Genomic DNA, 23,454 nt, shown 5'->3' with positions numbered 1-23,454 from the left:
GCTGTAGGCAGAAAACAGGATAACCTTGCGAGATTTCTGCCTAGCATGGCTCTCTTCTTTCATCTTTTATTTCATTTTAACTTTAACGGATCAACCATCGCGAAATGGAATCTAGTTCAGAGTTTCCCTAGACGAAACCAAGATTTGTTTTATTCCCGGGTCCGCACTTATAATCAACAAGGTCGATATTTACGGTTACGATTATCAACCTTGCCAGAACCCCACATACACCGCAACATGGCGGTCCATAAGCTGACACCCATCCTCATGACGGGAAGTCTATTCCTGGGACTAGTCCTCGCCATCGGCCATCATCTCTACTACCACTACCTCGACGGGAGGATCATAAAGAGTCAAAATCAACAGGAGTGGTTTCTCCGTGTCGGCACCGGTATCGCGTTCCTCGCAAGAGCCTTGTTGTCAGCAGCTGTCGGGTTCGCATACACGCAAATACTATGGCGAACACTACGATCAAAATCCGTCACTATCGAGGGCGTCAACTCGCTTTTTGGCGTGTTGCATAATGCTTGGGACTTTACTGCTTGGGAGCTCTGGACAGCTGCGCCGGCGCTTGCAGCAGTGGCCATCATAGCTTGGTAGGCAAGAAGCTCGAAGTACTGGCAGTTTACTGACATCTACAGGGCTCTCCCACTGATTGCAGTTATTACTCCAGCTACTCTGACAGTCCAAGTTTCAGACCGTCCAAACATCACCGTTGTCGACGCTCCCATTCCACTGCTTGACTACAATAACATGCTCAACTTTGCCCAATTCACCGGAGTAGGCGGAGTAGGATATTACGCTCCCTCAGCCTACGTCTCAAGGGTGCTCTTATCAGTGGCATCTCTCGGCTCTATCCTGACTTTCCCAGCACCCTTTCCTAATTCCTCATATTCTGTCGACTTTCACGGCCCTTCAATTTCATGCGGTACACCTCGCAACGCCACCTTTGCAAAGCTCTTAGCTGAGGCTGTCAAGAACGAGACATGTTGCGGGAACTCCGCCGGATACGTGGGATTCGTTCCAAGCACCAACACGGTGAACAGCACTGAGGAGGGCTACGCCTTGGCTGGTTTGCGGGGTGCAATGAATTACTCTCTCATCTCATCGCAATCAACCATTGATGAGACGGGCAACTCCATCAACGCGTCTAGACTGTTCGTTGTGGTGCCCGATATACCTGCCTCCAACACGACCATAAGCTACATCATGGCAAACAAGTCGATCGAATGCGCGCTCTACAACTCGTCATATGCCGTCAACTTTACATTCGACAACGGTCAGCAGAATATTAGCTACAAGTCCAAAAGACTAAATGGAGTAAGGTCTAGTGACGCCGGTCTCAACGAGGATAAAAACTCCGACCGGTTCAATGCTGCTGTCGCTTACATCGCGCTCATGGATTCCCTGGGTAAGCTACTACTCGGGAATCTTGGGATTTCTCACTACGGTGTGATGCAACCTACTCAGACACAGATCATGAGCTCTGTTCTCATGGATGCCAAAGAAATGCAGGTTCTTGGTGGTGTAAATGCGGCGACAGATCGCCCACAAGCACCAGGATCTGTGATTGGGAATATCTCTATGGCGGATGCATTGGAGCAGTTGTTTAAGAATGCGACGATAAGCCTCTTTAGTAACTCAAAGCTACTGTGAGTGCATTCGTATTTTTTTCTCTCCCCTTCTTTCTTGAACGGAGCTCTGTTGACGCTTATAGGCAAAACGATACTGCGGCATCTCATGGTAATATTACCTACCTAACCACGCAAATCGCCTTCTCTTATGAGCCTCGCAACCTCTTCATCGCCTACGGTCTAGGTCTGTTAGCTTCCCTAGTTATCGTCATCATCGGACTACTATGTATCAAGTCTGCATCAGCATCCTATGCAACTACATTCTCAACTATTTTGCGTACTACACGGAACCCCGATATCGACACTATCGTCCCCGCAGGAGAAACATCTGGCGCAGAGCCTCTATCAAAACAGCTTGGTGATACTCGCCTAGTACTACGACGACAGGGACGCAGACTGGAGGGGGTGAGCGAGGATATGGTGACGCTCTTTGCTGTAGACTCGATGCCGGATGAGAAGGGTAGGCAGAAAGACTCTCCGTATGACTCGTCTCACCAGGAGGACAGAGGACAACAATACTCAGATGCTAGTATTGAACTTCTGAGCCATGCCGGGCATTCGACAACAGATACAAGAGCTGAAAATGGTGGCAACCGGATGTACCTGCGTGGAAATTGAGGAGAAGGAATAACAAATAGGGTCATAAAGTCAAAGGTACAGACAGAACAGAAAGCGAATGGAAACTACAGAGCAATATTAATTATATAGATATTCATGTCATGTCGTTAGATTGCAATGCTTGCAAGCTAGTTTACAAAAACCCCTGGTTAAAATCTTGGTTATAACCTTGGTTGAACCCAATACCATCAGACAGCAGGCCCATCTCTTGCGCAAAATACAACGCTTGGTCATTCTGAGCCCAACTAACAGCCCCTTGAAGACGCTGTAACAGATCCTCTGTTGTCTCCATGCCCATTACTGATTCACTGAACTGTGACTGTGACTGCTCAGACACAGGAGATGGTTCTTCCGTACTCTCTGACTGTGTCTTCCGCGCTCGTTCTGCAACTTCGTAGACTACAGGCGATTGAGGTCCTATATCTATACCCATTTGCATGGCAAAGCCCACGGAGGGATCGTCTTCCATCCATCGCGAAAAGCTTTTCGCATATGTTGCTGGGGAGAGCGGTCGAGGCAGGGTTATTTGTTGTGTCATTGGCATCGGCGCGAATTGTGGTTGTCCTAATAGCATGGGCATCAAAGACCTATTTCTGTTGAAGAAGCGTCTCAAAGCAGCTGGAAAGTCACTATCTTGGGCCAAACGATCTTGACTTAGACACACGTCGATGGTCAAAGCCAGTCTGAGATATTGCGTTGGGCTTCGGGCTAGGACATCGGCGTGATCGCTGGTAAGCATCATCTGCGAAGGTTCCTCGCGATCACTACACTCCATAAAATATCGAATCGTCTTGGAAATAGAATGTACGCCATCGTACTTGGGATGTAGCTCCCTAAAAACTTGGATGAGGACATTGAGTCGTGATTGCTTTGAAGCAACTTCGGGACGGGCCCATATCTCTGTTGAAGAAGAAGCAGTGGACATCTTCATGTCGACCATGTGCATCGCTAGAGGAAGAGCAGTGCATGCTACAGCGCTGCTGGGTAGCCAGCGGGTGAGTCGGTGGGGATGTAGTCGGGCGAAGCATTCTGCTATGCTTTTTGTGGCGTTTCGGAGATCTCTTCTGTTGTTTTTGAGGAATTGGGTTTCGTGTGATGCGGTGGGGGTTTGGTTGACGAGGCCTAGTATTAGACCGAGATGGAGTTCGTAGTTGCAGAGGGCGACTTGGCTGGCGCTGGAAGATGTCAGTGACTGAGGCGAAGTAGGGGTAGGTGAGCTTACTGAAAGTAGATCCAGACTAGATTGGTGAATAATACTGCAGAGTCCTCGTATCCTCCTGAACTCAGCGTCAAGTCTTGAATAGCGAGCGGTGGTCTTGTAGCCACTGCCCAGTTCTTGAGTGACCTCTTGTGTTCCTGTACTTGCGCATACGCTGTTGAATGTGCTTCTGCATCCAAAATCGGCAATGTCTCTGTCGGATACACTAAACCCAGGACGTCTGTCAAAGTCACGCAAAGTTCTGTAAGGCGTTCTAACGTGAGGATGAGCTTGTGCTTTGTGGCGATGTTGTAAACCCGCGACGACTCAAGTTCATCAACAAGATCATCGTAACATAATGGGGAGCAATTGGCAAAGTCGAAATGCGCACTCGTGATCTGGATATTCCTTCGAACGCAAAGCGGCATGATTCGGTCGCGGATGATACAGCACCACCAGATACGCTTGAGTATATTCCGTCGCTTGACATCTTGTTGTGATATGTGTAGTCCATAAGAGGGTGAGTCGTAACTGTCGGCGTCGCATGACTTGGCGTGTTGTATTGCGATTCGGAGCCATCTACTGTTTGCTTTGCCAGGTCCCGAGCGGAATGTTGGGCACCAGTAGGTTAGGAGGAGGGCGGACTGTGCGATGGAGATGGGATCAGGATCGGTCGAGAAGTCGTATAGAAGCTACAATGATGTTAGAAACGCTTCACTAACAGCACCACGTATTATTTACTTTGGCCTTGGTGTAGAAAGCCTCCTTGGCTTCAAGGATGGTGGCGAATCCCAACGTGCGGAGACTCTCTTTAGACACAAACTTTATTCGTTAGAACAACCCAACCCAACACGAAAGTGGTGATGTCAACGTACAGTGCACGCAGCAAACATCATCGATTGCAGCAAAAGCATCGAAACAGGCGTCCCAGTCGTCGCAGAATTAGGCGTAGGGTCGTACGCATTCCAGAAATCTGCTTCGTTGATAAGAGGCAGTAACGGATGGATGTAGAGGAAATAATGTCGGATGAATTCGTCGAGGATCGGCTTGGACGGGACGCGTAGACAGCCTTGGGTGTTGAGGTGATGGAAATCGCAGTCGCGCATGTTGAGGGTTCGGAGGAAGGGCATTGACGAGTATAGAGCTTTGAGTTCGGATCGTACGGGTTCGCTGGGCTCTTCGATGATTGAGGGTGTATATGGTGGAATCTCTCTGATCTCCTCGATGACATCTTCTGTGCTATTTGTCGTGGGCGACTCGAGGTCAACCCGCTCTTGATGCTCGACCGATGTCTTGTATTCGCTTTCTTCTAATGTATGTAGCACGGCAGTCGCATCGTCGACAGGACTCGTTGGGTTATCGTCGTTGGAAGATGTCGTAGAAGCCGCTGCCGTGACGGCTTCACAGTCTCGAATGAGGACGTCATTATCGGAGATGACGGAGGCGCCACGATGAGGAATAGGACTATACCACGTCAGTATACCATAGGCAGCGAAGTTATCGACAACATACAAAGCATCAGCACGACGAGCAACGACGCATTCACAGCCATCAAGTCGACAGTTGGTACAAGGCGTCGAGGTGCGGGTGACATCACACCGGACCTTTCGCTTGCGACATTTAAGACACGCCTTTGTCGCGCGCTTCCTCGAGACAGGCTTCTTGGCGAAGCGAATCGGTTGCTGAGTATTGTTCATCCTGGTCGAACACGCGCGAAATGGTACCCGAGGTTGAAGAGGAGGAGCAGGCAAGGAAAACGGAGGAGAATGAACCCCAGATTTACCCCAAACTTTGACTGTTCTTTGCTGAGGAACTGGCTAGACTGGCCCCTGCTGGGGGCTAAAGGGGCTGGACTGGACCCATGTGGGACGAGTGGTAGTGAACCTCGGAAATCTCGGCTAGAGGGGTTTCTGCCCCACGGGGAAGCTTTACTTTTCCTTACAATGCGATGATTAGGAATCAGATAAGAGTGATTAATATTCTGGCCCTTGGTCAGTTGTGATATTACTGGTTTGAGTTGGCTTCGGAGTGATAGATGCTCCTTGTTGCAGTCTCGATTGCCCTGACAGAACTGTGACATTGGTCGAAGTGGCAAATGGCATATTCCGGCTAAATGAGCTGTGAGTCTCTGTGAGAACAATTCAACACCACTCCGGAATAAGGCTAGGGACCTGTTGAAGACTGAGGACTCCGCAAAAATTGAAGGCTCGCTTATCTTGCATGATGTTATGTGTATTTGTCTATCGTATGACAATGACTCGGAACCCTGAAGTGACGATATCTTAAAGCGTTGTCTATTCGTCAATAACATTGCGTGCAAGTTTACTACCGCGAACTGACAGGAGCTGTTGAAATAATGTAGTAAATATGATTCAAGATTTAAACTCCTCCTTGACCCGATTTTGTAGCCCTTTGCAAGGGCAATTATCCCTTCAATATCCTGGAAATGATGATCTCTAGGGTAACCGAGAGTCGCGCTACGTCATGTCCCTAAACTAGGGCGACAGTTTGCGTAACGTTGTCTTCAGCCACTCTCCCACATAAACTCCGGTCGGACTCCTCGGATACCACAAGCTTAAATACTTTGCTGCTAATAAATCTCGAATGCGAACAGTTTGCGCGTGACTAACCCAACACAGACCAAACTTGCAAAACCATGCCACGTTTAACGCTGCTATTTTTATCTCGTGTTAGCGGAGCGTGGCTGTGCAACCACTCAACGGCTCGTTCCAGACGTAATCCGGCACGAGCCACAAAAAACGAATGTCACGATACCATCAATTAACCCTTGCAGCTCGTAGGTGTCGCCGAGTCTACCATTAGGCTCTGCGCAATACGAGCACGTCTCATCGTAAAACAGTGCCGGAATGTAAATGGGGCTTTTTGTGTCTAATTACAGTAGCTTTTACCCTCGTCCCTTCTAGGGATTGCTCCCTTGATCATGTTATTGTCTCAGTATAATTTCAACTAAACGACCCCATTCTTTTTCTTTCCTTCATGTTTACTTTTCTATCCTCGAACTAGAACATTTATTATTTATTCTATGGATTTACGATCGTGCTAGCATATACCACAAACACAATGGTAAAGAGGTTCGATGGCCTGGAGTTTTGGGAGCAGCGGTGCAGAGCTCTCCAGCTGTCACAAACGCCCGCCACCAAATCACCTACCGACAGCGAGCCATCCCTGTCGTTCGAGAGCCCAGAACTCTCCAGCGCCGAGCCAGCATCACCAGCTCTATCGCTGATAAAATGGCCGACGACTGCGAAACCGCTCGAAAGTGTTGATGATTGCGAGCCTATTTTTATTCAGACTGTTTCTGCAGTCCACGACGTCCGCAATTCCATGTCCTTTTCGCCCTCATTGGACCAACATAGCCAATCTGCATGCGTGCTACGGCCAAGCAGTTTTGAAGGAAAGGAAGAGTTCCTCACTGTTATTAGCAGAGGCGGATCAGATGTAAAACGGGACAGGAGTATGGATGAGAGGAAATCACCATCAGCCGTCTTAAATACTACACAACTCAGACGAAGATCACCACTGCGACTACAAACAACCAATCTATCTGCAATGGCACAGCGCCAACAAAGACACTCAATGATGCCAAACCTTCCGGCACCAAATACCAAAGATTCACCGCTGGATCACAGACACACGTTGAGTGCATCAGCAGATTGCAACAAGTGCATCACCCACCAAACAGACAAAGCATTCGAAGCCCTCACCCAAGCCCTAAACAACAAACGCCAAGACGAAACAAAACACCTAACAATCATCCGACCGACAATAGACTGCCGCATGCCATCGCTCAAGGCACCAAAACCAATCCGACCAAAAATGTTGCGCAAAAAGACCCAGGAATGGACAGAGACGCAAGAAGACATTGATAGCTCTACAGCGAGCTCTTTGTCAAGCCCGATAAGTCCAATGATGCCAATTCAGACCTCGTTGGATGGGAAGGACTCGGGTAAGTCTGATATTCCCCCGATGGGATGTAATCTGGACCATGACTTGGACGACTTTTTGAAGTGGGAGGCACGGAATGTATGTGCTTATGGATATGGGACAAATGGATATACCTTTTCGACATAGATTAGAAAATGATTTAATGATGGGAGGATGATATGCGGTTAAATTGCTGGACATCCTATGACTAGAACATTTCCTAATAATACCCTCATATGATACATTCGGCTACTCAGAAGTGGCCGAGATCATTTCAGAAGACTCCTCATGTTACCAGTGCACACCACTTGGAGAGTTTTATATGTCTATTAGCGTTTGTAAGAAATTATAGTCAGTTCTAGATTTCGTTAATGATCATAACGTTACCTATTACTGTACGGCAGAGGATGGACCACTGGGATAGAACTGAAGACCCATATTGTCGGCTATAATATACAAATTGGGTATAAACCCAGTGATCCCATCCAATGATATCTGAGAACACTCTTCGGACCAAAGGACACAGCAGTCAACATCCAGCCTAGTCAAGGCGTGATTGGTGACTTGACGCTCTAGATGCTGTGCCTGGATTAATTTCTGGCCGGATTTCTTTCCAATTACGTGCTTTTTACCTTAATTCGACCTTGGTTGCTGAGTAATGGAGATATCATCAAGTTGGACCATGGCTTCAGGTGAGGGGTCATGTCAATGACCTAACCACTATATAAAGACATACGCATCTATTGTAGCGACACTCATTATTCACGACACCATACACCACACAAAATGGCCTCTGCAACTTCATTCCGTGACCTCGTCGGCATCCCCGCCTCTACGGCCAGCCCCTCTGACAGCGTTCTCATCATCATCGATGCGCAGAATGAGTACGCTGAGGGCCAGCTCAGAGTGACCAACGCTGCTGAGTCGCGCAAAGTCATCGCAGGACTGTTGGAGAAATACAGAGCTGCGAAAGGAAGCATCGTGCACGTTGTACACGATACACCAGAGGGCGCGCCCGTCTTCACTCCTGGTACTAAGCTCGCTGAGGAGTTTGACGAGCTGAAGCCCAAGGGCGGCGAGGCTGTTATTCACAAGAACTTCCCTGGCTCATTCACCAAGACAGATCTTCAGAATGTTTTGGATAAGACTGGGAAGAAGAAGGTTGTTCTCACGGGTTACATGGTAAGTCATCGAGCTCTATAGAAATGAGACGTTAACTAATCACGTGAAGGCTCATGTCTGCGTCTCGACTACCGCGCGTCAAGCTGATGAGCTCGGCTACGACGTCATCATCCCCGAAGACGCCGTCGGCGATCGCGACATCCCCGGCGTCGAGGCCTCACAGCTGGTCAAGGTTTCACTAAGCGAGATTGGCGATGCCTTCGGAACCATCATCAAGAGCAGCAGCATTGCTTAGAATTATCTATATATAAGTGATATAAACTTTTACAATCTATGTCATTACAATTCATTATACATGTTTCATTCCTGCTTCTCTGAGAATTCCGGCTGTACGAGCTCTCTCCGTGTAAATTTGACGTTGAAGTCTGTTTGCTTGACGAACCAGGCGTTGATGATCCTCCATTCCTTGCTTGGATCTTCAAAGTTGATCTGATTCTTGTTAGTATTCAGTGATGCACGTGGGGATGAGTATGGCTTACCTCGAATCGTCTTAGAAGACTTGGCACAACCTTGTAGATCTCCAATAGACTGATGTTCTTGCCGATACATGTTCGGCTACCCATGCCAAACTGGAACATCATGCCGGTCATCTTCTTTATGCGCTTATCCTCTTCCTCAGCGTCAAGGTTGGGGTCGGGCAACCAGCGCTCAGGTCGGTACACATGAGTATCGTTCCCGAAAATCTCTGGGCGGTTGTGGATGATCCATGCTGAGACACCGACGATGGTACCGCCCTTGATGAACTCGCCTCCAATTTCTGCTCCCTGGGGAGGAACAATTCTCTCGAGAGGAAGACCAGGCGCGGGGTGCATTCGGAAAGCTTCTTGGACACAAGCATGGAGGTAAGGGAACTTCTGAGCCTCAGAGAATGTGACCAGACCAGTTTCGTAGTCAGAGAAGACACCAGCCTTGGCAGCCTCATCAAGCTCATTCTTGAGCTTCTGGTAGCACTCGGGGTTTCGGAGGAGGTAGTAGAAGACGGCGGAGAGAGTAATAGCTGTGGTCTCTGAACCTGCAAAGGCCATGGAGACAGCCATGGTCTGGACCAGAGTGTCTGTCATAAACTCGGGACGGGCTTCACGAGCGGCGATGAACTTGGAGAGCAAGTCTTGGCCGAGGGGCTGCTTCTTGAGGTTGCTGGTGGGGAGGCTGTCGACGGACTTGAGCTCAGGGATGAGACGTTCAGCCATGCGGGCGCGGGCGAAGCGTGCAACGGCGATAGTCGAGTCAAAGAGACCCCACTGGGAGAGCTTGAGGTAGATGGGGTTCTTCTGGAAGATGAGGTCAAGGAAGGGAATTTGTCCGACCTAAAGTCTGTTAGTCAAGAACACGGCGAAGTAAACGGATGACTTACAGGTGCAACGTAGAGGAACAGCTTGCCCAAGTACGCGACAATACCCTCAACATCCTCGTTCTTCTCAATGAATCCATGTCTCTTGCTATAAGTGATCTCGCCAATTACATCAAAGGCGTAGAACTGAAGCCACTGTGTAAAGTCACAGACATCAGCACGCTTAGCAAAGAGCTTCTCGGTCTGTTCCAAGAACAGCTTGGTGGTGTTATCAACAAACGGCTCGTACTGAACCAATGCGCTCATGGAGAAGGCAGAGTTGACACATCTGCGGAATTGGGAATGGAAGTCATTGTCTGTAGTGCTGAAGAGAGATGCAAGACGGTGGCCCTTGACCACAGATTGTTGGACAATATAAAAGTCGGACTGAAGACAGTAAGCATAGGTCGGTATAGCGAAGTGACTGGCATACCTTGACATAACCCTTGCTCAGGCCATATATGGACTTGAGAACAGCAGGGTCCGCAAATGATAGAACATTCGGTCCCAATCTGACAATATCACCATGCTTAGCATGAAGTTTCTGCAGCGTCACCTCAGGTCTTTGTCCGTAAACATCCCAGAAGCGCCACCAATCGGTCAAAGACGCCAAAAAGGGGCCGGGGTATTTATTTAGCCCATGGTGATATCTGTTCTTGACAAGCCACGCGACAGTCAGTGATGTCAGTACCAACACCCAGTGCTGAGCAAGGGCACTGAGAAGAGTTTCAACCAAGCCACTGTGCATGTTGAAGGCACAAAAAAGAGGCAATTAATCAAAAGAATTGTTGAAGAAGACACTGAAGTGGTTTATTTTTCCTATTCTCTAAAAGTCTAGCATACTCTCTCTTCTTATATCACTTTTCCAACTTAGACAGATCTTGATGACAGTCTCGGTCTTCGGGTACTCCAGGTTTGCCCCCACAGGTCATTCTGGGGTATTTGGGGACAAAATGATCCACCACTTCGGCAAGTAAACACGGCAAATACAGCTGATGCAGATATCCGAGCGCATTCTTACGGCTAGGTAAATAAATGTCATCATAATTATTCACCTAGAGCGTGTTATGGGGAAAACGAGGCGAGGAGAGTTTTTCCCTGCGACATGCCTGCGTTGGAGCTAATAAATGTCGTCGGCAGATGTGAACGGGAGAGCAATGATAACGCAGATAAAGTAAGCAGACGTTTGACGATAACGAGTCTTCATTCGCACAGAATAAACACGGCGTTCGGAGTTCGCGGAGGAGTGAGAGATTGCAGTATGTGCACGTCGTCATCGGAGTAGTCATATCGCGTATACCACAACTGCCGTGTCACCAAATTTGCCGATGCTGGGATTACAGAAGGTTTTGTTGTGTTGTATTGCATTGAGGCTCCCTTTATGCGCGGTTTCTCGAGTTTGTGAGTGGACGCATTGCGCATTTATCAGCTGCGGTCCATTATCTTTGACCAGAATTAAGTTCATTGTTCCTATCCTCTCTTTTCTCGTCAGATCATGTCATTCAACCCTAGCCGTTATGTCATAAATCTTCAATTGACGTCGGAAACTTTCGCAAGGCTCAACCTTCTTCTGTGCCCAGTGCAACATCCATCTGTCTGGAAATTTCAAGAGATGACTCATCGGAAGTACGGGTGAAGACGAAATGTATCCGACCCAAGGATATTTCTCATATGAAGTGTACTATTGGGCCTGGCAGTGGTCAATGTACACTCGCGACAGAGGTTCCAGTCCTTCCATGCTCCTCTCCCATAAAGTTCGGATATACGGCAACAATGTAAAGGTTGCGACTCAGACCATGCTTCATAGCATCCAATGTCATCATCGGCCCGTTCCGAAGTTTATGATGCTCATGTCGCAATTGTGTGAAGGTAATACTGAGAACCGTTGGCATTTCCATCACTACCTTGAACGATTACGGTAGGATGACGGACCTTCTGTGGCGGACAAATAGATATGGTATTTAGGTTTTCTAGATATAGAGGTGATATTGAGACTGTCCAGCTGAATAACATGATACATACATCTACGGCCCTAGCGGAGTATCGGGGTCTATTTATCTGATATGATAGAGCGCTCTAACAAAGCTTTAACAACTGAAGCCGACGGTGCCGCAGCAAAGTCTTGGCACATCTTATTCTTATGAGATTCTGCATAGTCGCAGACTCCCTTAACCATAATACATGGGAAGTCTTCCCATAACCCAGCCCTCTCCATCTCCCAAGCTTCAAAAGCCTCAATGCCAAGCCGCTCAGCCATCTCGATCCCAACTCGACTTGCGCACTGTATCCCCAGGACCATACCGCCCCAGAAAGATGAGAGGCTTTTGTGCCTCGCAAATATTGACTTACTCTTCTGAGAGTATTTTCTCTTTCAGTCGATATCTCGGTACAAAGAACTTCCTATCACAGCGATCAGCACTACTCCGTGTTGAGTAACAACCCGAAATATGCTAGGATTAAGAGGTGCTAGGTTCTCTCTGCCGGAATAAGCTCTCAGTCAAAAGTTTCAACTGTAAATAACACTTCTAGCTCACCACTTAGACATGGTTAAGAGGTGGTTTAGTGCGACCAAGGGATTGTGTTTCGGCTACTCTAAGCAGTCTAGGTAATGGCTAACATCAGCATTCAACAAACATTCAGATTGCCAAGATTATGCACATTCAAATCTTATTATCGGCGTATTTCAAGCTGATTGGTTGTTGTTTTCCCTGTCAGTTCTGTCAAGTCTTTCGGAAAGCCGATCTACCCTTAAAAAGTAATTCCTCTTCATGATTCTCATCTATCACTTCTTCATTCTCACCCAGCGCTTTTACCACTTCCCTGACAGTCTCTCGACCAGTGGAACCTTGATCGTGCGTTGTCGAGAGCGTGTGAGATTCGAACAACTGAGTAGTTGCTTCCAGTGAGATAGGATTTTTGGGAGGACCTGGCGCTTCGCCAAGCCGCAAGGATATATATGCACTTGAATCATGAGGTCTCCCATCAGCTAGCTTCTCAGATAGTAATCGCACGACGTCTGCTCTGATTCGAGTCTTGATGCTTTCCATAACGAGCATTCGTTTATGGCTTGATTCCCTGCCTTGGTACTCATACACATCAGGCATCCGCCAGGCAAAATACGCATTTTGATGAGAAGGCCGGACTTGAACATCAGTTGGATATTCATCGAAAAAGTAAGAGCACAGTTTGCAGGGTGGTTTGCTTGATCCAATGAATTTCCAACGATTGAAAAACCGTTCAGGACGGATTCCACCCTCGGAGTTCTCTAGCCAGTCATGCACTAGCACTTCTGCATGCACCGTTGGTTTAGGTGCACTACGCCAAAGTTCAGAGACCTTGGCGTCTATGTCGTGGACAGAAAGAGAGCCTAGCTGTGCTGCAAAACGACCCAATAACGACTCATCGCTAGTCATTTTTCCCATGATCTGAGCAGCTGTCCATGGCTTCGTAGGAAGAACGGCGGAACCCGTTGAACTCGATGGTATCATGTAGATTTGAATGTCTGAAAAGAGCTGAGGCCAGATCTTTGCGACTAAATCCATCAAGTCCACTGCGCGCTTATAGGTAAGTAGTCGGCCTGCGACATGAACAAAGTCTGACCAGTATGTCGTTGACATCATGCTATCTTCGCGCGCCAGGCGACGCCTGACATCGACGAAGATATGGGACTTGAAGAAGTTGCTTAAAGAAGTAATCAAGTCACATACACCAAAGCAATTTACTTGAATAAATAACCATTAGACGAGCAGTTGACTCTGGGTAAAGCGGTTTAAACACTCACCTGGTTCAGAGTGACATGTGTCAAAACAGGCTTCTAAAAGGCGTTGGATTTGGGACATTTCATTTTGAGTCGATTTACCTAAGACTTGTCAGCTCCATTTGGAAGCCGTCAACACAATATACATAACCTACTTTCCTGGGTGCTTCCACGCTCACAGGCTTCAATACACTCTCGCAGGTGGACTTGTAGCGATTTCAAGTATCCATTTACCCGACTTTTGCACAACTCAAGCGATGCGTGTAGGGCCTGAGTTCGAATGTTTCCTCTTTCCGCACAATGTTCTGGTGGAACTGCAGAGAACATATGCAGAATAGAAGCTATGCTAGCTTGGATCTTTTCACGTTTCGTTGAACTTTGCTGGTTGAAACCAATCACATACTGAATACGATCGGGCAGCTGTAACACAGCACAAGCAGATATTGCTCCGCCGCCAACCTCGGTGCAACAAAGGAATGCAATTTTGGAAGAAAATGCTCGGAAAAGCGGCTCTAAACCTGTTAAAGCATCGAATTCTGGGTCCTCTCCTAGTCTTCGTCGTGGACACATGGATGTCAAGCCGATTAATAACAAAAGGGGAGGATAGAAACGTCTGACTAACGCCCGCTCTGGAGCGACCAGAACCGGTTGCTGAATTCCTTTCGACTCTAATAATAAGTCAAAGTACTACGATAACAGCTTTGCTAGATACTCACCCATATTCGCAAGTACCTTACTAGGCAAGTGTTACTTGATGAAAGTAGTTTAGGCAGAGAGGGTGAGTGCCTATTGAGAGCTAAATTTATGATGGCGTTGTGGTTCGAAGTTGGCGAAATGTGTAGAAACAAGGTATGCCATTTCAGTAGAACCATCAGGGATTTCACGCCGAGCAGCGTGGCAGGCCTCAGACATATTGCGGCTTGAAAATCCATTGCTGATTGGGCGACGAGCGAACTGTCGGATGTAAACACGTCATTCTCATAGCTAAATTGGTATGCCTCTTGCATATTGACCAATGGGATCATGCGTTGATACCCTGTCACTGAAGTCGCGAACAAGATTGTATCATCGATGCCCTGTCGCTTGCAACAGTCCAATGAAATTGACCTTCATAAACATTAGCACAATTCGAGTCTGCAGGATGAGATCAGTACGAGTCTGGAGCTGAAAGTCTGCTCCTCCAGCTATTTTTCTTTTTACCTATGAATTCCGTACACCTCGATTTTCTACAACAAAAATATTTCTGAAAAGAAACGTTGCAAGTTTATAAGTATATGACACTGTTGTCTTCATCCGTTTCCGTACTAGATCGGCTGGACTAATGGTCTGACGCAGCCCGACAGAAACATATTCCCTCAGTTGGTTCTCACTACGTCCCTGGAATGCTTGTTATTGAGTGTCACAAAAGGGAAAGATGGAAGATCGCTCAACTATTGCCAGGGGGGAAATGGCTCAATTCGTATCGTTGCGTGAACTTGAGCTCCATCCAACAGTCGACACAGCTGCTCTACCCAACCATACCGACACTTCTGATCAAAGCGACGAGCATTAGTCTCCAACCGCTGTGCCAAATAGACCAGATTTATCTGGCATTGGATCTTATGATCAGATTCTACCGGATGAGCACAACATGGCCATGGCCAATTCGGTCAACGGAGCGTTGGGTAGGGGCAACGAAGAGCGGCGACAATCTCCACAGCTCTTCCATGAAAATGAACTGCCTCCAACTCACAATTATGTCCACGATGGTAAACTTACAGGATACTTTTGTAAGCATCCAGAATGTAAGACTCCTCAAAAGACATACAAACTAGTAAGTCGTGTGACGTGAGTCAAACTATTCAGTCTCTCACGAGTGGAAGTTGACGTTATAGGAAACACGCCCGCAATCACTATAGGCCGGTTATATGTCCAGTTTGCCCAGAAAGAAAAGCGGAACAAGGTGATATGAAAAAGCATGTTCGAGTTTATCACCCTTCCCTTGCGACGGTTTTTGGCATCTCAGGAAAGTCTTTACCTTGTTCTATCTGCCGAAAGGTCATTTCGAACAGCAGGAGGGATAACTTCAAAAGGCATATGCGTGATTCACACGGGCTTGATGTTGACGGATAAGAACCCTGGGCGCCATTCGCACGAATTATAAAACTTCAAGGGGTTTTAGGTCTTCAGTCGTTGGGGTTAGTTCAGGATGCGGAAGCCTTAGTAGAGTAATGTAGATATTATAAGATATCGTAAATGGGAGGTTTTTGTTAAATGTTTGATATGTAGAGCTTTAACAGGCTGAAAAATAATTACGCTTAAATATGCCTCGATATATATTTTAAAAAATATTAACATGTTAGCCATGAGCATAATTCATATCAAGTTAAATTAGTATATAATGCAGGCTTAATGAAATCGCTTTAAAAGAAAGGTTACACAAGGACACTTAGGTAAGGAAAAGTCTGGTCAGGATTGCTCGCAAAACAAATTCAAGCCATTTGATGTATAAAGCAGAAGAGTCGCAGCATTAACATAACTCATGCCAATTAAGGCTTGTGCATTGAAATTTCTTATGCCATTCTTCCAGAGCCATGCAACGTGGCCCAGAAGATACATGAGTTTAGATACTAATTCGTATATATAAATCTTCTATTCTGAACAGGTGAAAGTACAGAAGTAGTCGGAACAGACTGGAGAAGCTGCCGAGTATGGAGGTGGATCGTTCTGATCTAGTTCAAATTCCTTAGCATACACAACGGCGTGATGGTGTCGTGGAACTTACATCACTGTCCTCCAAAAAGCCGCAATGTAGCAAATAAGGCATGGGTGTAGTGCTCACGCTCCCTATAATTAGCTGTTTGCTGTTCTACCATTCATTGCAGTTATTAACAGGTTGGGCCGGGGATGCTGGAACAGGGTCTATGTCTCTCCCTGGGAAGTTCTCCACAATAGGTATGGTATGTAGGTCATAGTGAGAAAGGGGATTGTGTTATTACTGGCCATACCCCCTTATAGTGTCCGTTGCTCTGACCGGAGGCAAATGGAGGTTAGCCGAGATATCAAAAATCAGGTCTGATGCTATTTAATTTTAAGGCATTAACAATGAGGCAAAGTCTCTCGACATAGATTCGGTCAGTCTTGGGCAGCTGAGGAAAGCCCGTATAAGCCTGCTTGGCCACATGGGACTTTGGTATCCAAAGGCACTATCCAATTTCAAGCCTCGCACTTTAGGCAACGGCACAAGCATCTACAGAGGTCAAGCGTATCTTTTATGATTATGGGCATTTGCTTTATCCTGTTGAGCTGTCACAGACTTTCTTGTTGGATATTTGCAATGGCCGCTGAAGCCGTTGGGCTTGCTGCCGGCGTCATCACGATCGCGGATGAGACATACAAGAGCAGCAAGCGGCTATACGAACACATAGATGGCTTTCGTACCGTCTCGAGAACGCTGAGTGACCTCCAGACAGACCTCTCGTCCCTCGTACAGCTTCTGCAATCTAATCCGTAATCTCTCAAGGACACACTGGGGAATATAGACGAGGAGAGCCTGTTAGATGAAATGAGAAAATGCTTGCAGAATATCAGTCCTTCCATGGAAGCTTGCCACAAAGTTTGTGGTGAATTCAGTGCAAAGATTACGCAGATCACATCGCATTCCACCGAGGAACGCGTCAGCTTAAGGGACAAATCTCGGCTTCAATTTGAAGAAAAGGGCTATAAAGCCTTTCAGTTTCGTCTCGCCGCCCATAAGATGATAATAGACATTGCCTTGGGCTTAGTGACTCTGTAAGTCAATGGCTACGCCAGGGCCTGGGTTGTACACAGGAGTGAAGCTAATCAGGTATGAAACCGTAGACTGTAGTACATCAACCGATCAGAATTGGCAAGCCCAGAAGAATCTCGAAACCAATATTATAACAGCGGTCTGTGGAATCTCTGGCCGAATCGAGGGTTTAGAGATAAGTCTTCGGTCGTTGTCAGCCGAGCATAACAGAGTTGCGACGGAAGTCCTGCAAGAGCACACCATAGCTCTACAACAGTGCTTGAGGGTATTCGTGAGTGCAGTAGAGACTGCACCTGCGAGTACTGGCGACACAGTTCACCGCATGGAGGGCTATAATTCAGCGAAGCAATTGGTCGCAGGTGATATCGGAAATGCTGTTGCACGGTCCTGACCAATTACCGTAGGCACAGCTTCCGCCCACTACCAGGCCCAGCAGGCATTATTTGGGAACGTTGGCGCGGATAGTATCGACGGGATAATGAAATTCTTTCAGGAGTCGGAGGAACAAGAGTAGTACTAAGTTACTTATAAATATCCTATCAGGTTAAGTAACTTATAAGTATATACTTATATAGCTGTATAAAGAAATATAGTCAAAATCACAACAAGTTCCCATGAGGAAGGCATTTCATATAGATGCCACTGTTAGCCTTCTGCGCGCATGCATTGGCATGAACTAGTGGAGTGAGGTGGTATCTAAGCAGCGATCCCATCTTATTTACCAGGCATAACAAAACGATAATCCGATCTAAAGACCTGTCGCAATGCAAATCGGCGGTAATTGTCTCATGGCGGGGCGGAGATGACAGGGTTCTTGTCGTCAGATCAGCACGTTGTAACGTTGCTGAGTTGTCAGTTCCGCCGCTTTGGTCGCCTCTTCATTTGCATCAAACTTCTGAATCGCCTCGGAATCATCAACACATATAGAAAAATGGCAGAGACTCCAGAGGAATCGTCCTCTCCGAAGGCGGCTGCTGCTGCTTCAAAACCTCCAGCTGAGGCAACCCCTGCACCTGCAGAGGAGACGACCACTGAACCACCCACTACAGAGAACCCCGCCGAGCCTGCTGAAGATTTTCATAACCCTACTCATTGGGCCAATTTGAATGCGGACGTATGTAGAACCACGTTCTCTTGGCCACGGTTATTGACAATATGTAGGATGCACCAGAAGACGACGATGCTGATTCGGCGGTCGGAGATGATGCTGCCAGTTCAACTGAGTCAATTTCTTCGAGCATCCTTCATTACCGCACGATTCACGGGAGGACGTATCACTCTGAGCGGGGAAATGCCGAGTACTGGTATGGGAGCCTTCTCAAGAGTGAGCTCTGGGGCTGACGAAGACCAGGACACCGAACGATGAGCACCATAACGAGTCTATGGATATCAAGTGAGCCAGATGTTGCCAGGGTTAGTTTTTTCAGGCCATAAGCTGACTGCCAATAGTCACCACCTCTTGTCTCTGTCGCTAGAGGGAAAACTCCATCTAGCTCCTCTGAAGGATGACATCCAGGTTCGTACACTACCTCGGGACTTTTATAACAAATTACTGACAGGGATTGTAGAAAGTCCTTGATATCGGGACCGGGACTGGTGGGGGTTATGAAGACTCTCTGCAGGCCATCAGCTAACTGAGAGGAACAGGTATTTGGGCTATGTGAGATGTTTTGGCATATGTAGGGCCTTGTTCGTGACTGACATTGGTACAGCGATTTCGCAGACGAGTATCCCAATGCCGAAGTGATCGGAACGGATATCTCTCCCATCCAACCTGACTGGGTCCCACCAAATCTGAAGTTGTAAGAAGCCTGTGAGAGATACTACCACAAACATTTTCTGACAAGACCAGCGAAATTGAAGATTGTACCCAAGAGTGGACTTACGACCCCAATTCATTCGATTACGTACACATGCGCTATATGTATGGAAGTATAAGCGACTGGTCCGCTCTGTTCAAAGAGGCATTCCGCGTCTGCAAGCCTGGCGGGTGGGTTGAGAGCTATGAAGCCTCACCTAGAATGGAAAGCGATGACGGCACTGTAACTGAAACGTGTGCTATCAACGAATGGGGCAAATTCTTCATTGAAGGCGGGAAAAAGCTAGACCGCACTTTTGAGATCATTGATAAAGATCTGCAGCAGAAGGGGATGGAGGAAGCAGGATTTGTCGACGTCAAAGTTTGGGATTTCAAGGTATGCTGCACCACGCTTTTCTTCGTATTAGTTGCTGACTTGGATCGTCTTAGGCACCTATTGGAGGTTGGCCCCAGGACCCTCGGCTGAAGCAAATTGGACAGTTTGCTCAAGCTGCGCTTGAACAGGACTATGAGGGTTATGTTTTGTATATGGCCAATATTGTTCTTGGTTGGACGAAGGAGGAAGTTTCTGTGTACTGCGCTCAGTTGCGACGCGAGATTCGGTCTAGAAAGTTCCATCCTTTCTATCGTCAGCGGGTTGTTTATGCAAGGAAGCCTGAATAATGTCGCGAATGGGAAAGTTTCTGCCTCCATGAAGGACATGTCTTATCAATTGAGAACTCGGTAATTTCATTGCGCATTGCTGCAGCAGATTTTCCAATATTTGCTGAAAGTACCCAATTTGCGTGGCCACAGCGCGTGCATTGTTCTGATTCTCAGATGCGAATAAAACATCACGACATAGAATCACATCATGATGCAACGACTTTCACGTGCATTATATCCAATGTAACTCACAAGCTTTCACAGAATTGCATCAACCTCGGGATCTGTGACAGTCTTGGCTTGCGTGTACTTATCGTTGAAGCAGCCGATATTCGTGGCCAGATCAAGTCGCGAGCTTGATCATATGACTTGGCGTTGTCAACTGCTTCGGCCAACCCTATAGCGCTTCCTTTTTTATTACAGTGGACCTTTATTTTTTTGTCGTGTTGGGGAACCTCAACAAAACGAAAAAGCACGAGCCTCTGAGTCAGGAGAGAAATAACATACCCTAGACTCGGCTGTCACATGAGACATTCAGGCTCAATACGATACACAGCCATCACAAGCTTGGCAGGGTCCAAATACGTGTTCCTCACTCGCTCCACGTGGTGATGTTGCCTCGTAAGGTAGTAAAGGCGAAGACCTGCCAGACCAGACCAGACTGGCGGTGCGTGCATGACATGACAAGGAATCACTCGTCTTGGGGATTACGACGGCAAAGAAAAGACCACTATTTCCATTTGCGGTAATAAGTGGAATGATCGCCAAGATTACGCCCCAGGCACAGGCCCGATACCGCGGTCAGACACTTGTTACAGAAGGCGGTGACAGAATCTTACGGCAGAATTGATCTAATTTTATTCCCTTTTTCAGGTGTTGAGTGCCGAAGAGTGGTGGGCAAGTGATTGAGAGCAGGTGATGGAGGGGACCTAAGCTTAAGTTTATCATCAGGTATAGTAATCGCGAGACTCCATACTTGGCCGAGTCTTGAAGCCACTGATGAACCGCGGCTTGGATCGGCGAAATTGACCCCTGAATCAATCAATCAATCACAAGGCAAGGATTATCACTGCGTCATATCGCCATAATCATCACTGACAAGGGTGCGTGCGTGGATCCTGCTGACCTAATACCTCTCCGCTCACCTCACCCCTTTTCCCCTTTCAGCTCACCTCGACTTTTTCAACGATATCGATAAATTTCCAAGCTTCGCACTACGCGTTCCCACCAACACCCTCAACTCATTGCATAAAAAAAAAGTCACATCATACGATTACATCATGCGTCAACCCATATCGACACAACCAGTCACCAATGGTGATGGAGAGGAATGGTGTACGTATCCCCAGATATACTGCTCCTGGTTGAGATTGTACTAAGATTGTTAGATCTTCCCGACAAGATGCTCGCACGTGCGTTGAACCCACGCGTAAAATAGCTGCGTACTAACAACATTTTTCAGGACATCCTAGCAAGCCTCACATTGGCAGTGAGTTATATCCCAATCTGGAAGTATTCGCCGTGCTTACAATATCTAGGCTTGGAGGAGTACCAGCAGATGCACCAGCTCTCCATCAGGGAGCCCGAAACTTTCTGGGGAAACCTAGCTCGTGAGCTTCTTACATGGGATCACGACTTTCACACCGTCAAGAGCGGCTCGCTAGTCGAGGGTAATCCAGCTTGGTTCCTTGGCGGAAAGTTGAATGCTTCATTTAACTGCGTTGATCGCCATGCGCTCAAGGATCCTAACAGGGTTGCTATCATCCATGAAACTGACGATGGCAACGGTGGTCGCTCTATCACATACGGCGAACTGCTTAAGCAAGTCAGCAAAGTCTCATGGGCTCTCAAGGACCTTGGCGTGCGAAAGGGCGATACAGTCGCTATCTACATGCCCATGATTCCTGAAGCCCTTGTCGCCATCCTTGCTTGCACCCGCATCGGCGCTGTTCATTCCGTTGTCTTTGCTGGTTTCTCAGCTGGTTCGCTGCGAGATCGCGTCGTCAACGCCAAGAGCAAGGTCGTCATCACTGCCGATGAGAGTCAGCGCGGCGGTCGAACAATCGGTATCAAGAAGATTGTTGATGAAGCGCTGAGCCCGCTTGAGGGTGTTCAGACTCTTGTTTTCAAGAGAACTGGTGCCAAGGTTGCGTGGACTGAGGGACGGGATCATTGGTGGCATGAACAAACTGCTAAGTGGCCTAGCTACATCCCTCCTGAGGCCATGGATGCTGAAGATCCTCTGTTCTTGCTGTATACCTCTGGATCAACGGGTAAGCCCAAGGGTATTTTGCATACTACTGGTGGCTTTTTGGTTGGAGCTGCTGCGACGGGAAAGTATGTGTTTGACATTCACGAGAACGATCGATATTTCTGCGCTGGCGACGTTGGTTGGATCACGGGTCACACCTATGTTGTCTACGCTCCGCTCCTTTTGGGTGTCTCTACAGTTGTGTTTGAGGGAACACCGACATTCCCTGATGTCTCTCGTTTCTGGGATATTATTGCGAACCATCAGATCACGCACTTCTATGTCGCTCCTACGGCTCTTCGCTTGTTGAAGAGAGCTGGATCTGACCCTGTCAACCATGACACTAGCAGTCTGCGTGTTCTGGGTTCAGTTGGTGAGCCCATCGCTCCTGAGATTTGGAAGTGGTACTATGATGTTATTGGAAAGGGAGAATGTCATATCGTTGATGTAAGTTGACCATGGAACGCCTTGAAGGATATTACTAACTGGAGTAGACATACTGGCAAACCGAGACTGGCTCTCACGCTGTCACCCCTCTCGCTGGTATCACACCTACCAAGCCTGGATCCGCTTGCCTGCCATTCTTCGGCATCGACGCAGTCTTGATCGACCCTGTTTCTGGCGCTGAGATCCACGGCAATGGAGTCGAAGGTGTTCTTGCTTTCAAGACCTCATGGCCTAGCATGGCTCGAACTGTCTACGGTGACCACCAGAGATTCGAGGAGACATACCTCAAGGTGTACCCGGGATACTACGTGAGTATTCCACCAAGCTGAATCAATTGAGTAATTACTGATCATTCTGTAGTTCACTGGCGATGGAGCTGCCCGCGATCAAGACGGCTTCTACTGGATCCGCGGCCGCGTCGACGACGTAATCAACGTCAGCGGCCACCGCCTCTCAACCGCCGAAATCGAAGCTGCTATGGTCGAACACGCCGCAGTCGCTGAATCCGCCGTCGTAGGCGTCTCCGACGAGGTAACAGGCCAATCCGTCATCGCCTTCGTCTGCCTCAAAGAAGCATTCCGCACCTCCGAGGAAGAAGTCCATGCCGAGCTCAGACTGCAGGTCCGCAACAACATCGGTCCCTTTGCGGCGCCGAAGAAGATCTTTATGGTTGTTGATCTGCCCAAGACTCGGTCGGGGAAGATCATGCGTCGTGTTTTGAGAAAGGTGGTCATGGGTGAGCAGGATCAGCTTGGTGATATTACTACGCTTTCGGATCCTTCTGTTGTTGAGAAGATTATTGGTGTTGTGCATAAGAGCGGTTAATGGACGGTGATAAAATGGGGAAGGGATTGTGGTT

At 47.7% G+C, this 23,454-nt stretch overlaps 8 protein-coding genes across 8 annotated transcripts; 5 read left to right on the top strand and 3 right to left on the bottom strand.

The window, feature by feature from the left end:
* Positions 1–237: 237 nt before the first annotated feature.
* Positions 238–2,252, top strand: FTJAE_1532 (uncharacterized protein; the record flags this gene model as incomplete). The annotated part of the gene is made up of 3 exons (XM_037347632.1): positions 238–596; positions 642–1,652; positions 1,718–2,252. The coding sequence occupies 3 exons, from the start codon at positions 238–240 to the stop codon at positions 2,250–2,252; spliced, it is 1,905 nt and encodes a 634-aa protein (XP_037211384.1).
* Positions 2,253–2,385: 133 nt separating this feature from the next.
* FTJAE_1531 (cutinase transcription factor 1 beta) lies at positions 2,386–5,147 on the bottom strand (the record flags this gene model as incomplete). The annotated part of the gene is made up of 5 exons (XM_037347631.1): positions 2,386–3,427; positions 3,475–4,142; positions 4,192–4,272; positions 4,326–4,914; positions 4,963–5,147. 5 exons carry the CDS (start codon positions 5,145–5,147, stop codon positions 2,386–2,388), a joined length of 2,565 nt encoding a protein of 854 aa, XP_037211383.1.
* Positions 5,148–6,531: 1,384 nt separating this feature from the next.
* Positions 6,532–7,542, top strand: FTJAE_1530 (uncharacterized protein; the record flags this gene model as incomplete). The annotated part of the gene is made up of 1 exon (XM_037347630.1): positions 6,532–7,542. The coding sequence occupies one exon, from the start codon at positions 6,532–6,534 to the stop codon at positions 7,540–7,542; it is 1,011 nt and encodes a 336-aa protein (XP_037211382.1).
* Positions 7,543–8,181: 639 nt separating this feature from the next.
* Positions 8,182–8,812, top strand: FTJAE_1529 (amidase nicotinamidase; the record flags this gene model as incomplete). Its single annotated transcript, XM_037347628.1, has 2 exons — positions 8,182–8,577; positions 8,627–8,812. 2 exons carry the CDS (start codon positions 8,182–8,184, stop codon positions 8,810–8,812), a joined length of 582 nt encoding a protein of 193 aa, XP_037211381.1.
* Positions 8,813–8,877: 65 nt separating this feature from the next.
* On the bottom strand, positions 8,878–10,655 carry FTJAE_1528 (cytochrome P450 monooxygenase; the record flags this gene model as incomplete). Its single annotated transcript, XM_037347627.1, has 4 exons — positions 8,878–9,006; positions 9,057–9,884; positions 9,932–10,294; positions 10,341–10,655. The coding sequence occupies 4 exons, from the start codon at positions 10,653–10,655 to the stop codon at positions 8,878–8,880; spliced, it is 1,635 nt and encodes a 544-aa protein (XP_037211380.1).
* A 1,972-nt stretch (positions 10,656–12,627) lies between these two features.
* On the bottom strand, positions 12,628–13,786 carry FTJAE_1527 (uncharacterized protein; the record flags this gene model as incomplete). Its single annotated transcript, XM_037347626.1, has 2 exons — positions 12,628–13,588; positions 13,767–13,786. 2 exons carry the CDS (start codon positions 13,784–13,786, stop codon positions 12,628–12,630), a joined length of 981 nt encoding a protein of 326 aa, XP_037211379.1.
* Positions 13,787–18,364: 4,578 nt separating this feature from the next.
* FTJAE_1526 (demethylmenaquinone methyltransferase) lies at positions 18,365–19,915 on the top strand (the record flags this gene model as incomplete). The annotated part of the gene is made up of 9 exons (XM_037347625.1): positions 18,365–18,547; positions 18,595–18,737; positions 18,785–18,826; positions 18,883–18,949; positions 19,002–19,035; positions 19,081–19,093; positions 19,146–19,235; positions 19,286–19,628; positions 19,682–19,915. The coding sequence occupies 9 exons, from the start codon at positions 18,365–18,367 to the stop codon at positions 19,913–19,915; spliced, it is 1,149 nt and encodes a 382-aa protein (XP_037211378.1).
* Positions 19,916–21,177: 1,262 nt separating this feature from the next.
* Positions 21,178–23,420, top strand: FTJAE_1525 (acetyl-coenzyme A synthetase; the record flags this gene model as incomplete). Its single annotated transcript, XM_037347624.1, has 6 exons — positions 21,178–21,232; positions 21,286–21,309; positions 21,360–21,386; positions 21,436–22,595; positions 22,643–22,903; positions 22,956–23,420. 6 exons carry the CDS (start codon positions 21,178–21,180, stop codon positions 23,418–23,420), a joined length of 1,992 nt encoding a protein of 663 aa, XP_037211377.1.
* Positions 23,421–23,454: the final 34 nt, after the last annotated feature.

The sequence above is a fragment of the Fusarium tjaetaba genome (genome assembly GCF_013396195.1).
Source record: "Fusarium tjaetaba strain NRRL 66243 chromosome Unknown NRRL66243_c0000028, whole genome shotgun sequence".
Taxonomy (NCBI): domain Eukaryota; kingdom Fungi; phylum Ascomycota; class Sordariomycetes; order Hypocreales; family Nectriaceae; genus Fusarium; species Fusarium tjaetaba.
The sequence above is the reverse complement of the archived record's forward strand: the minus strand, read 5'-3'. Positions and strand labels throughout refer to the sequence as shown.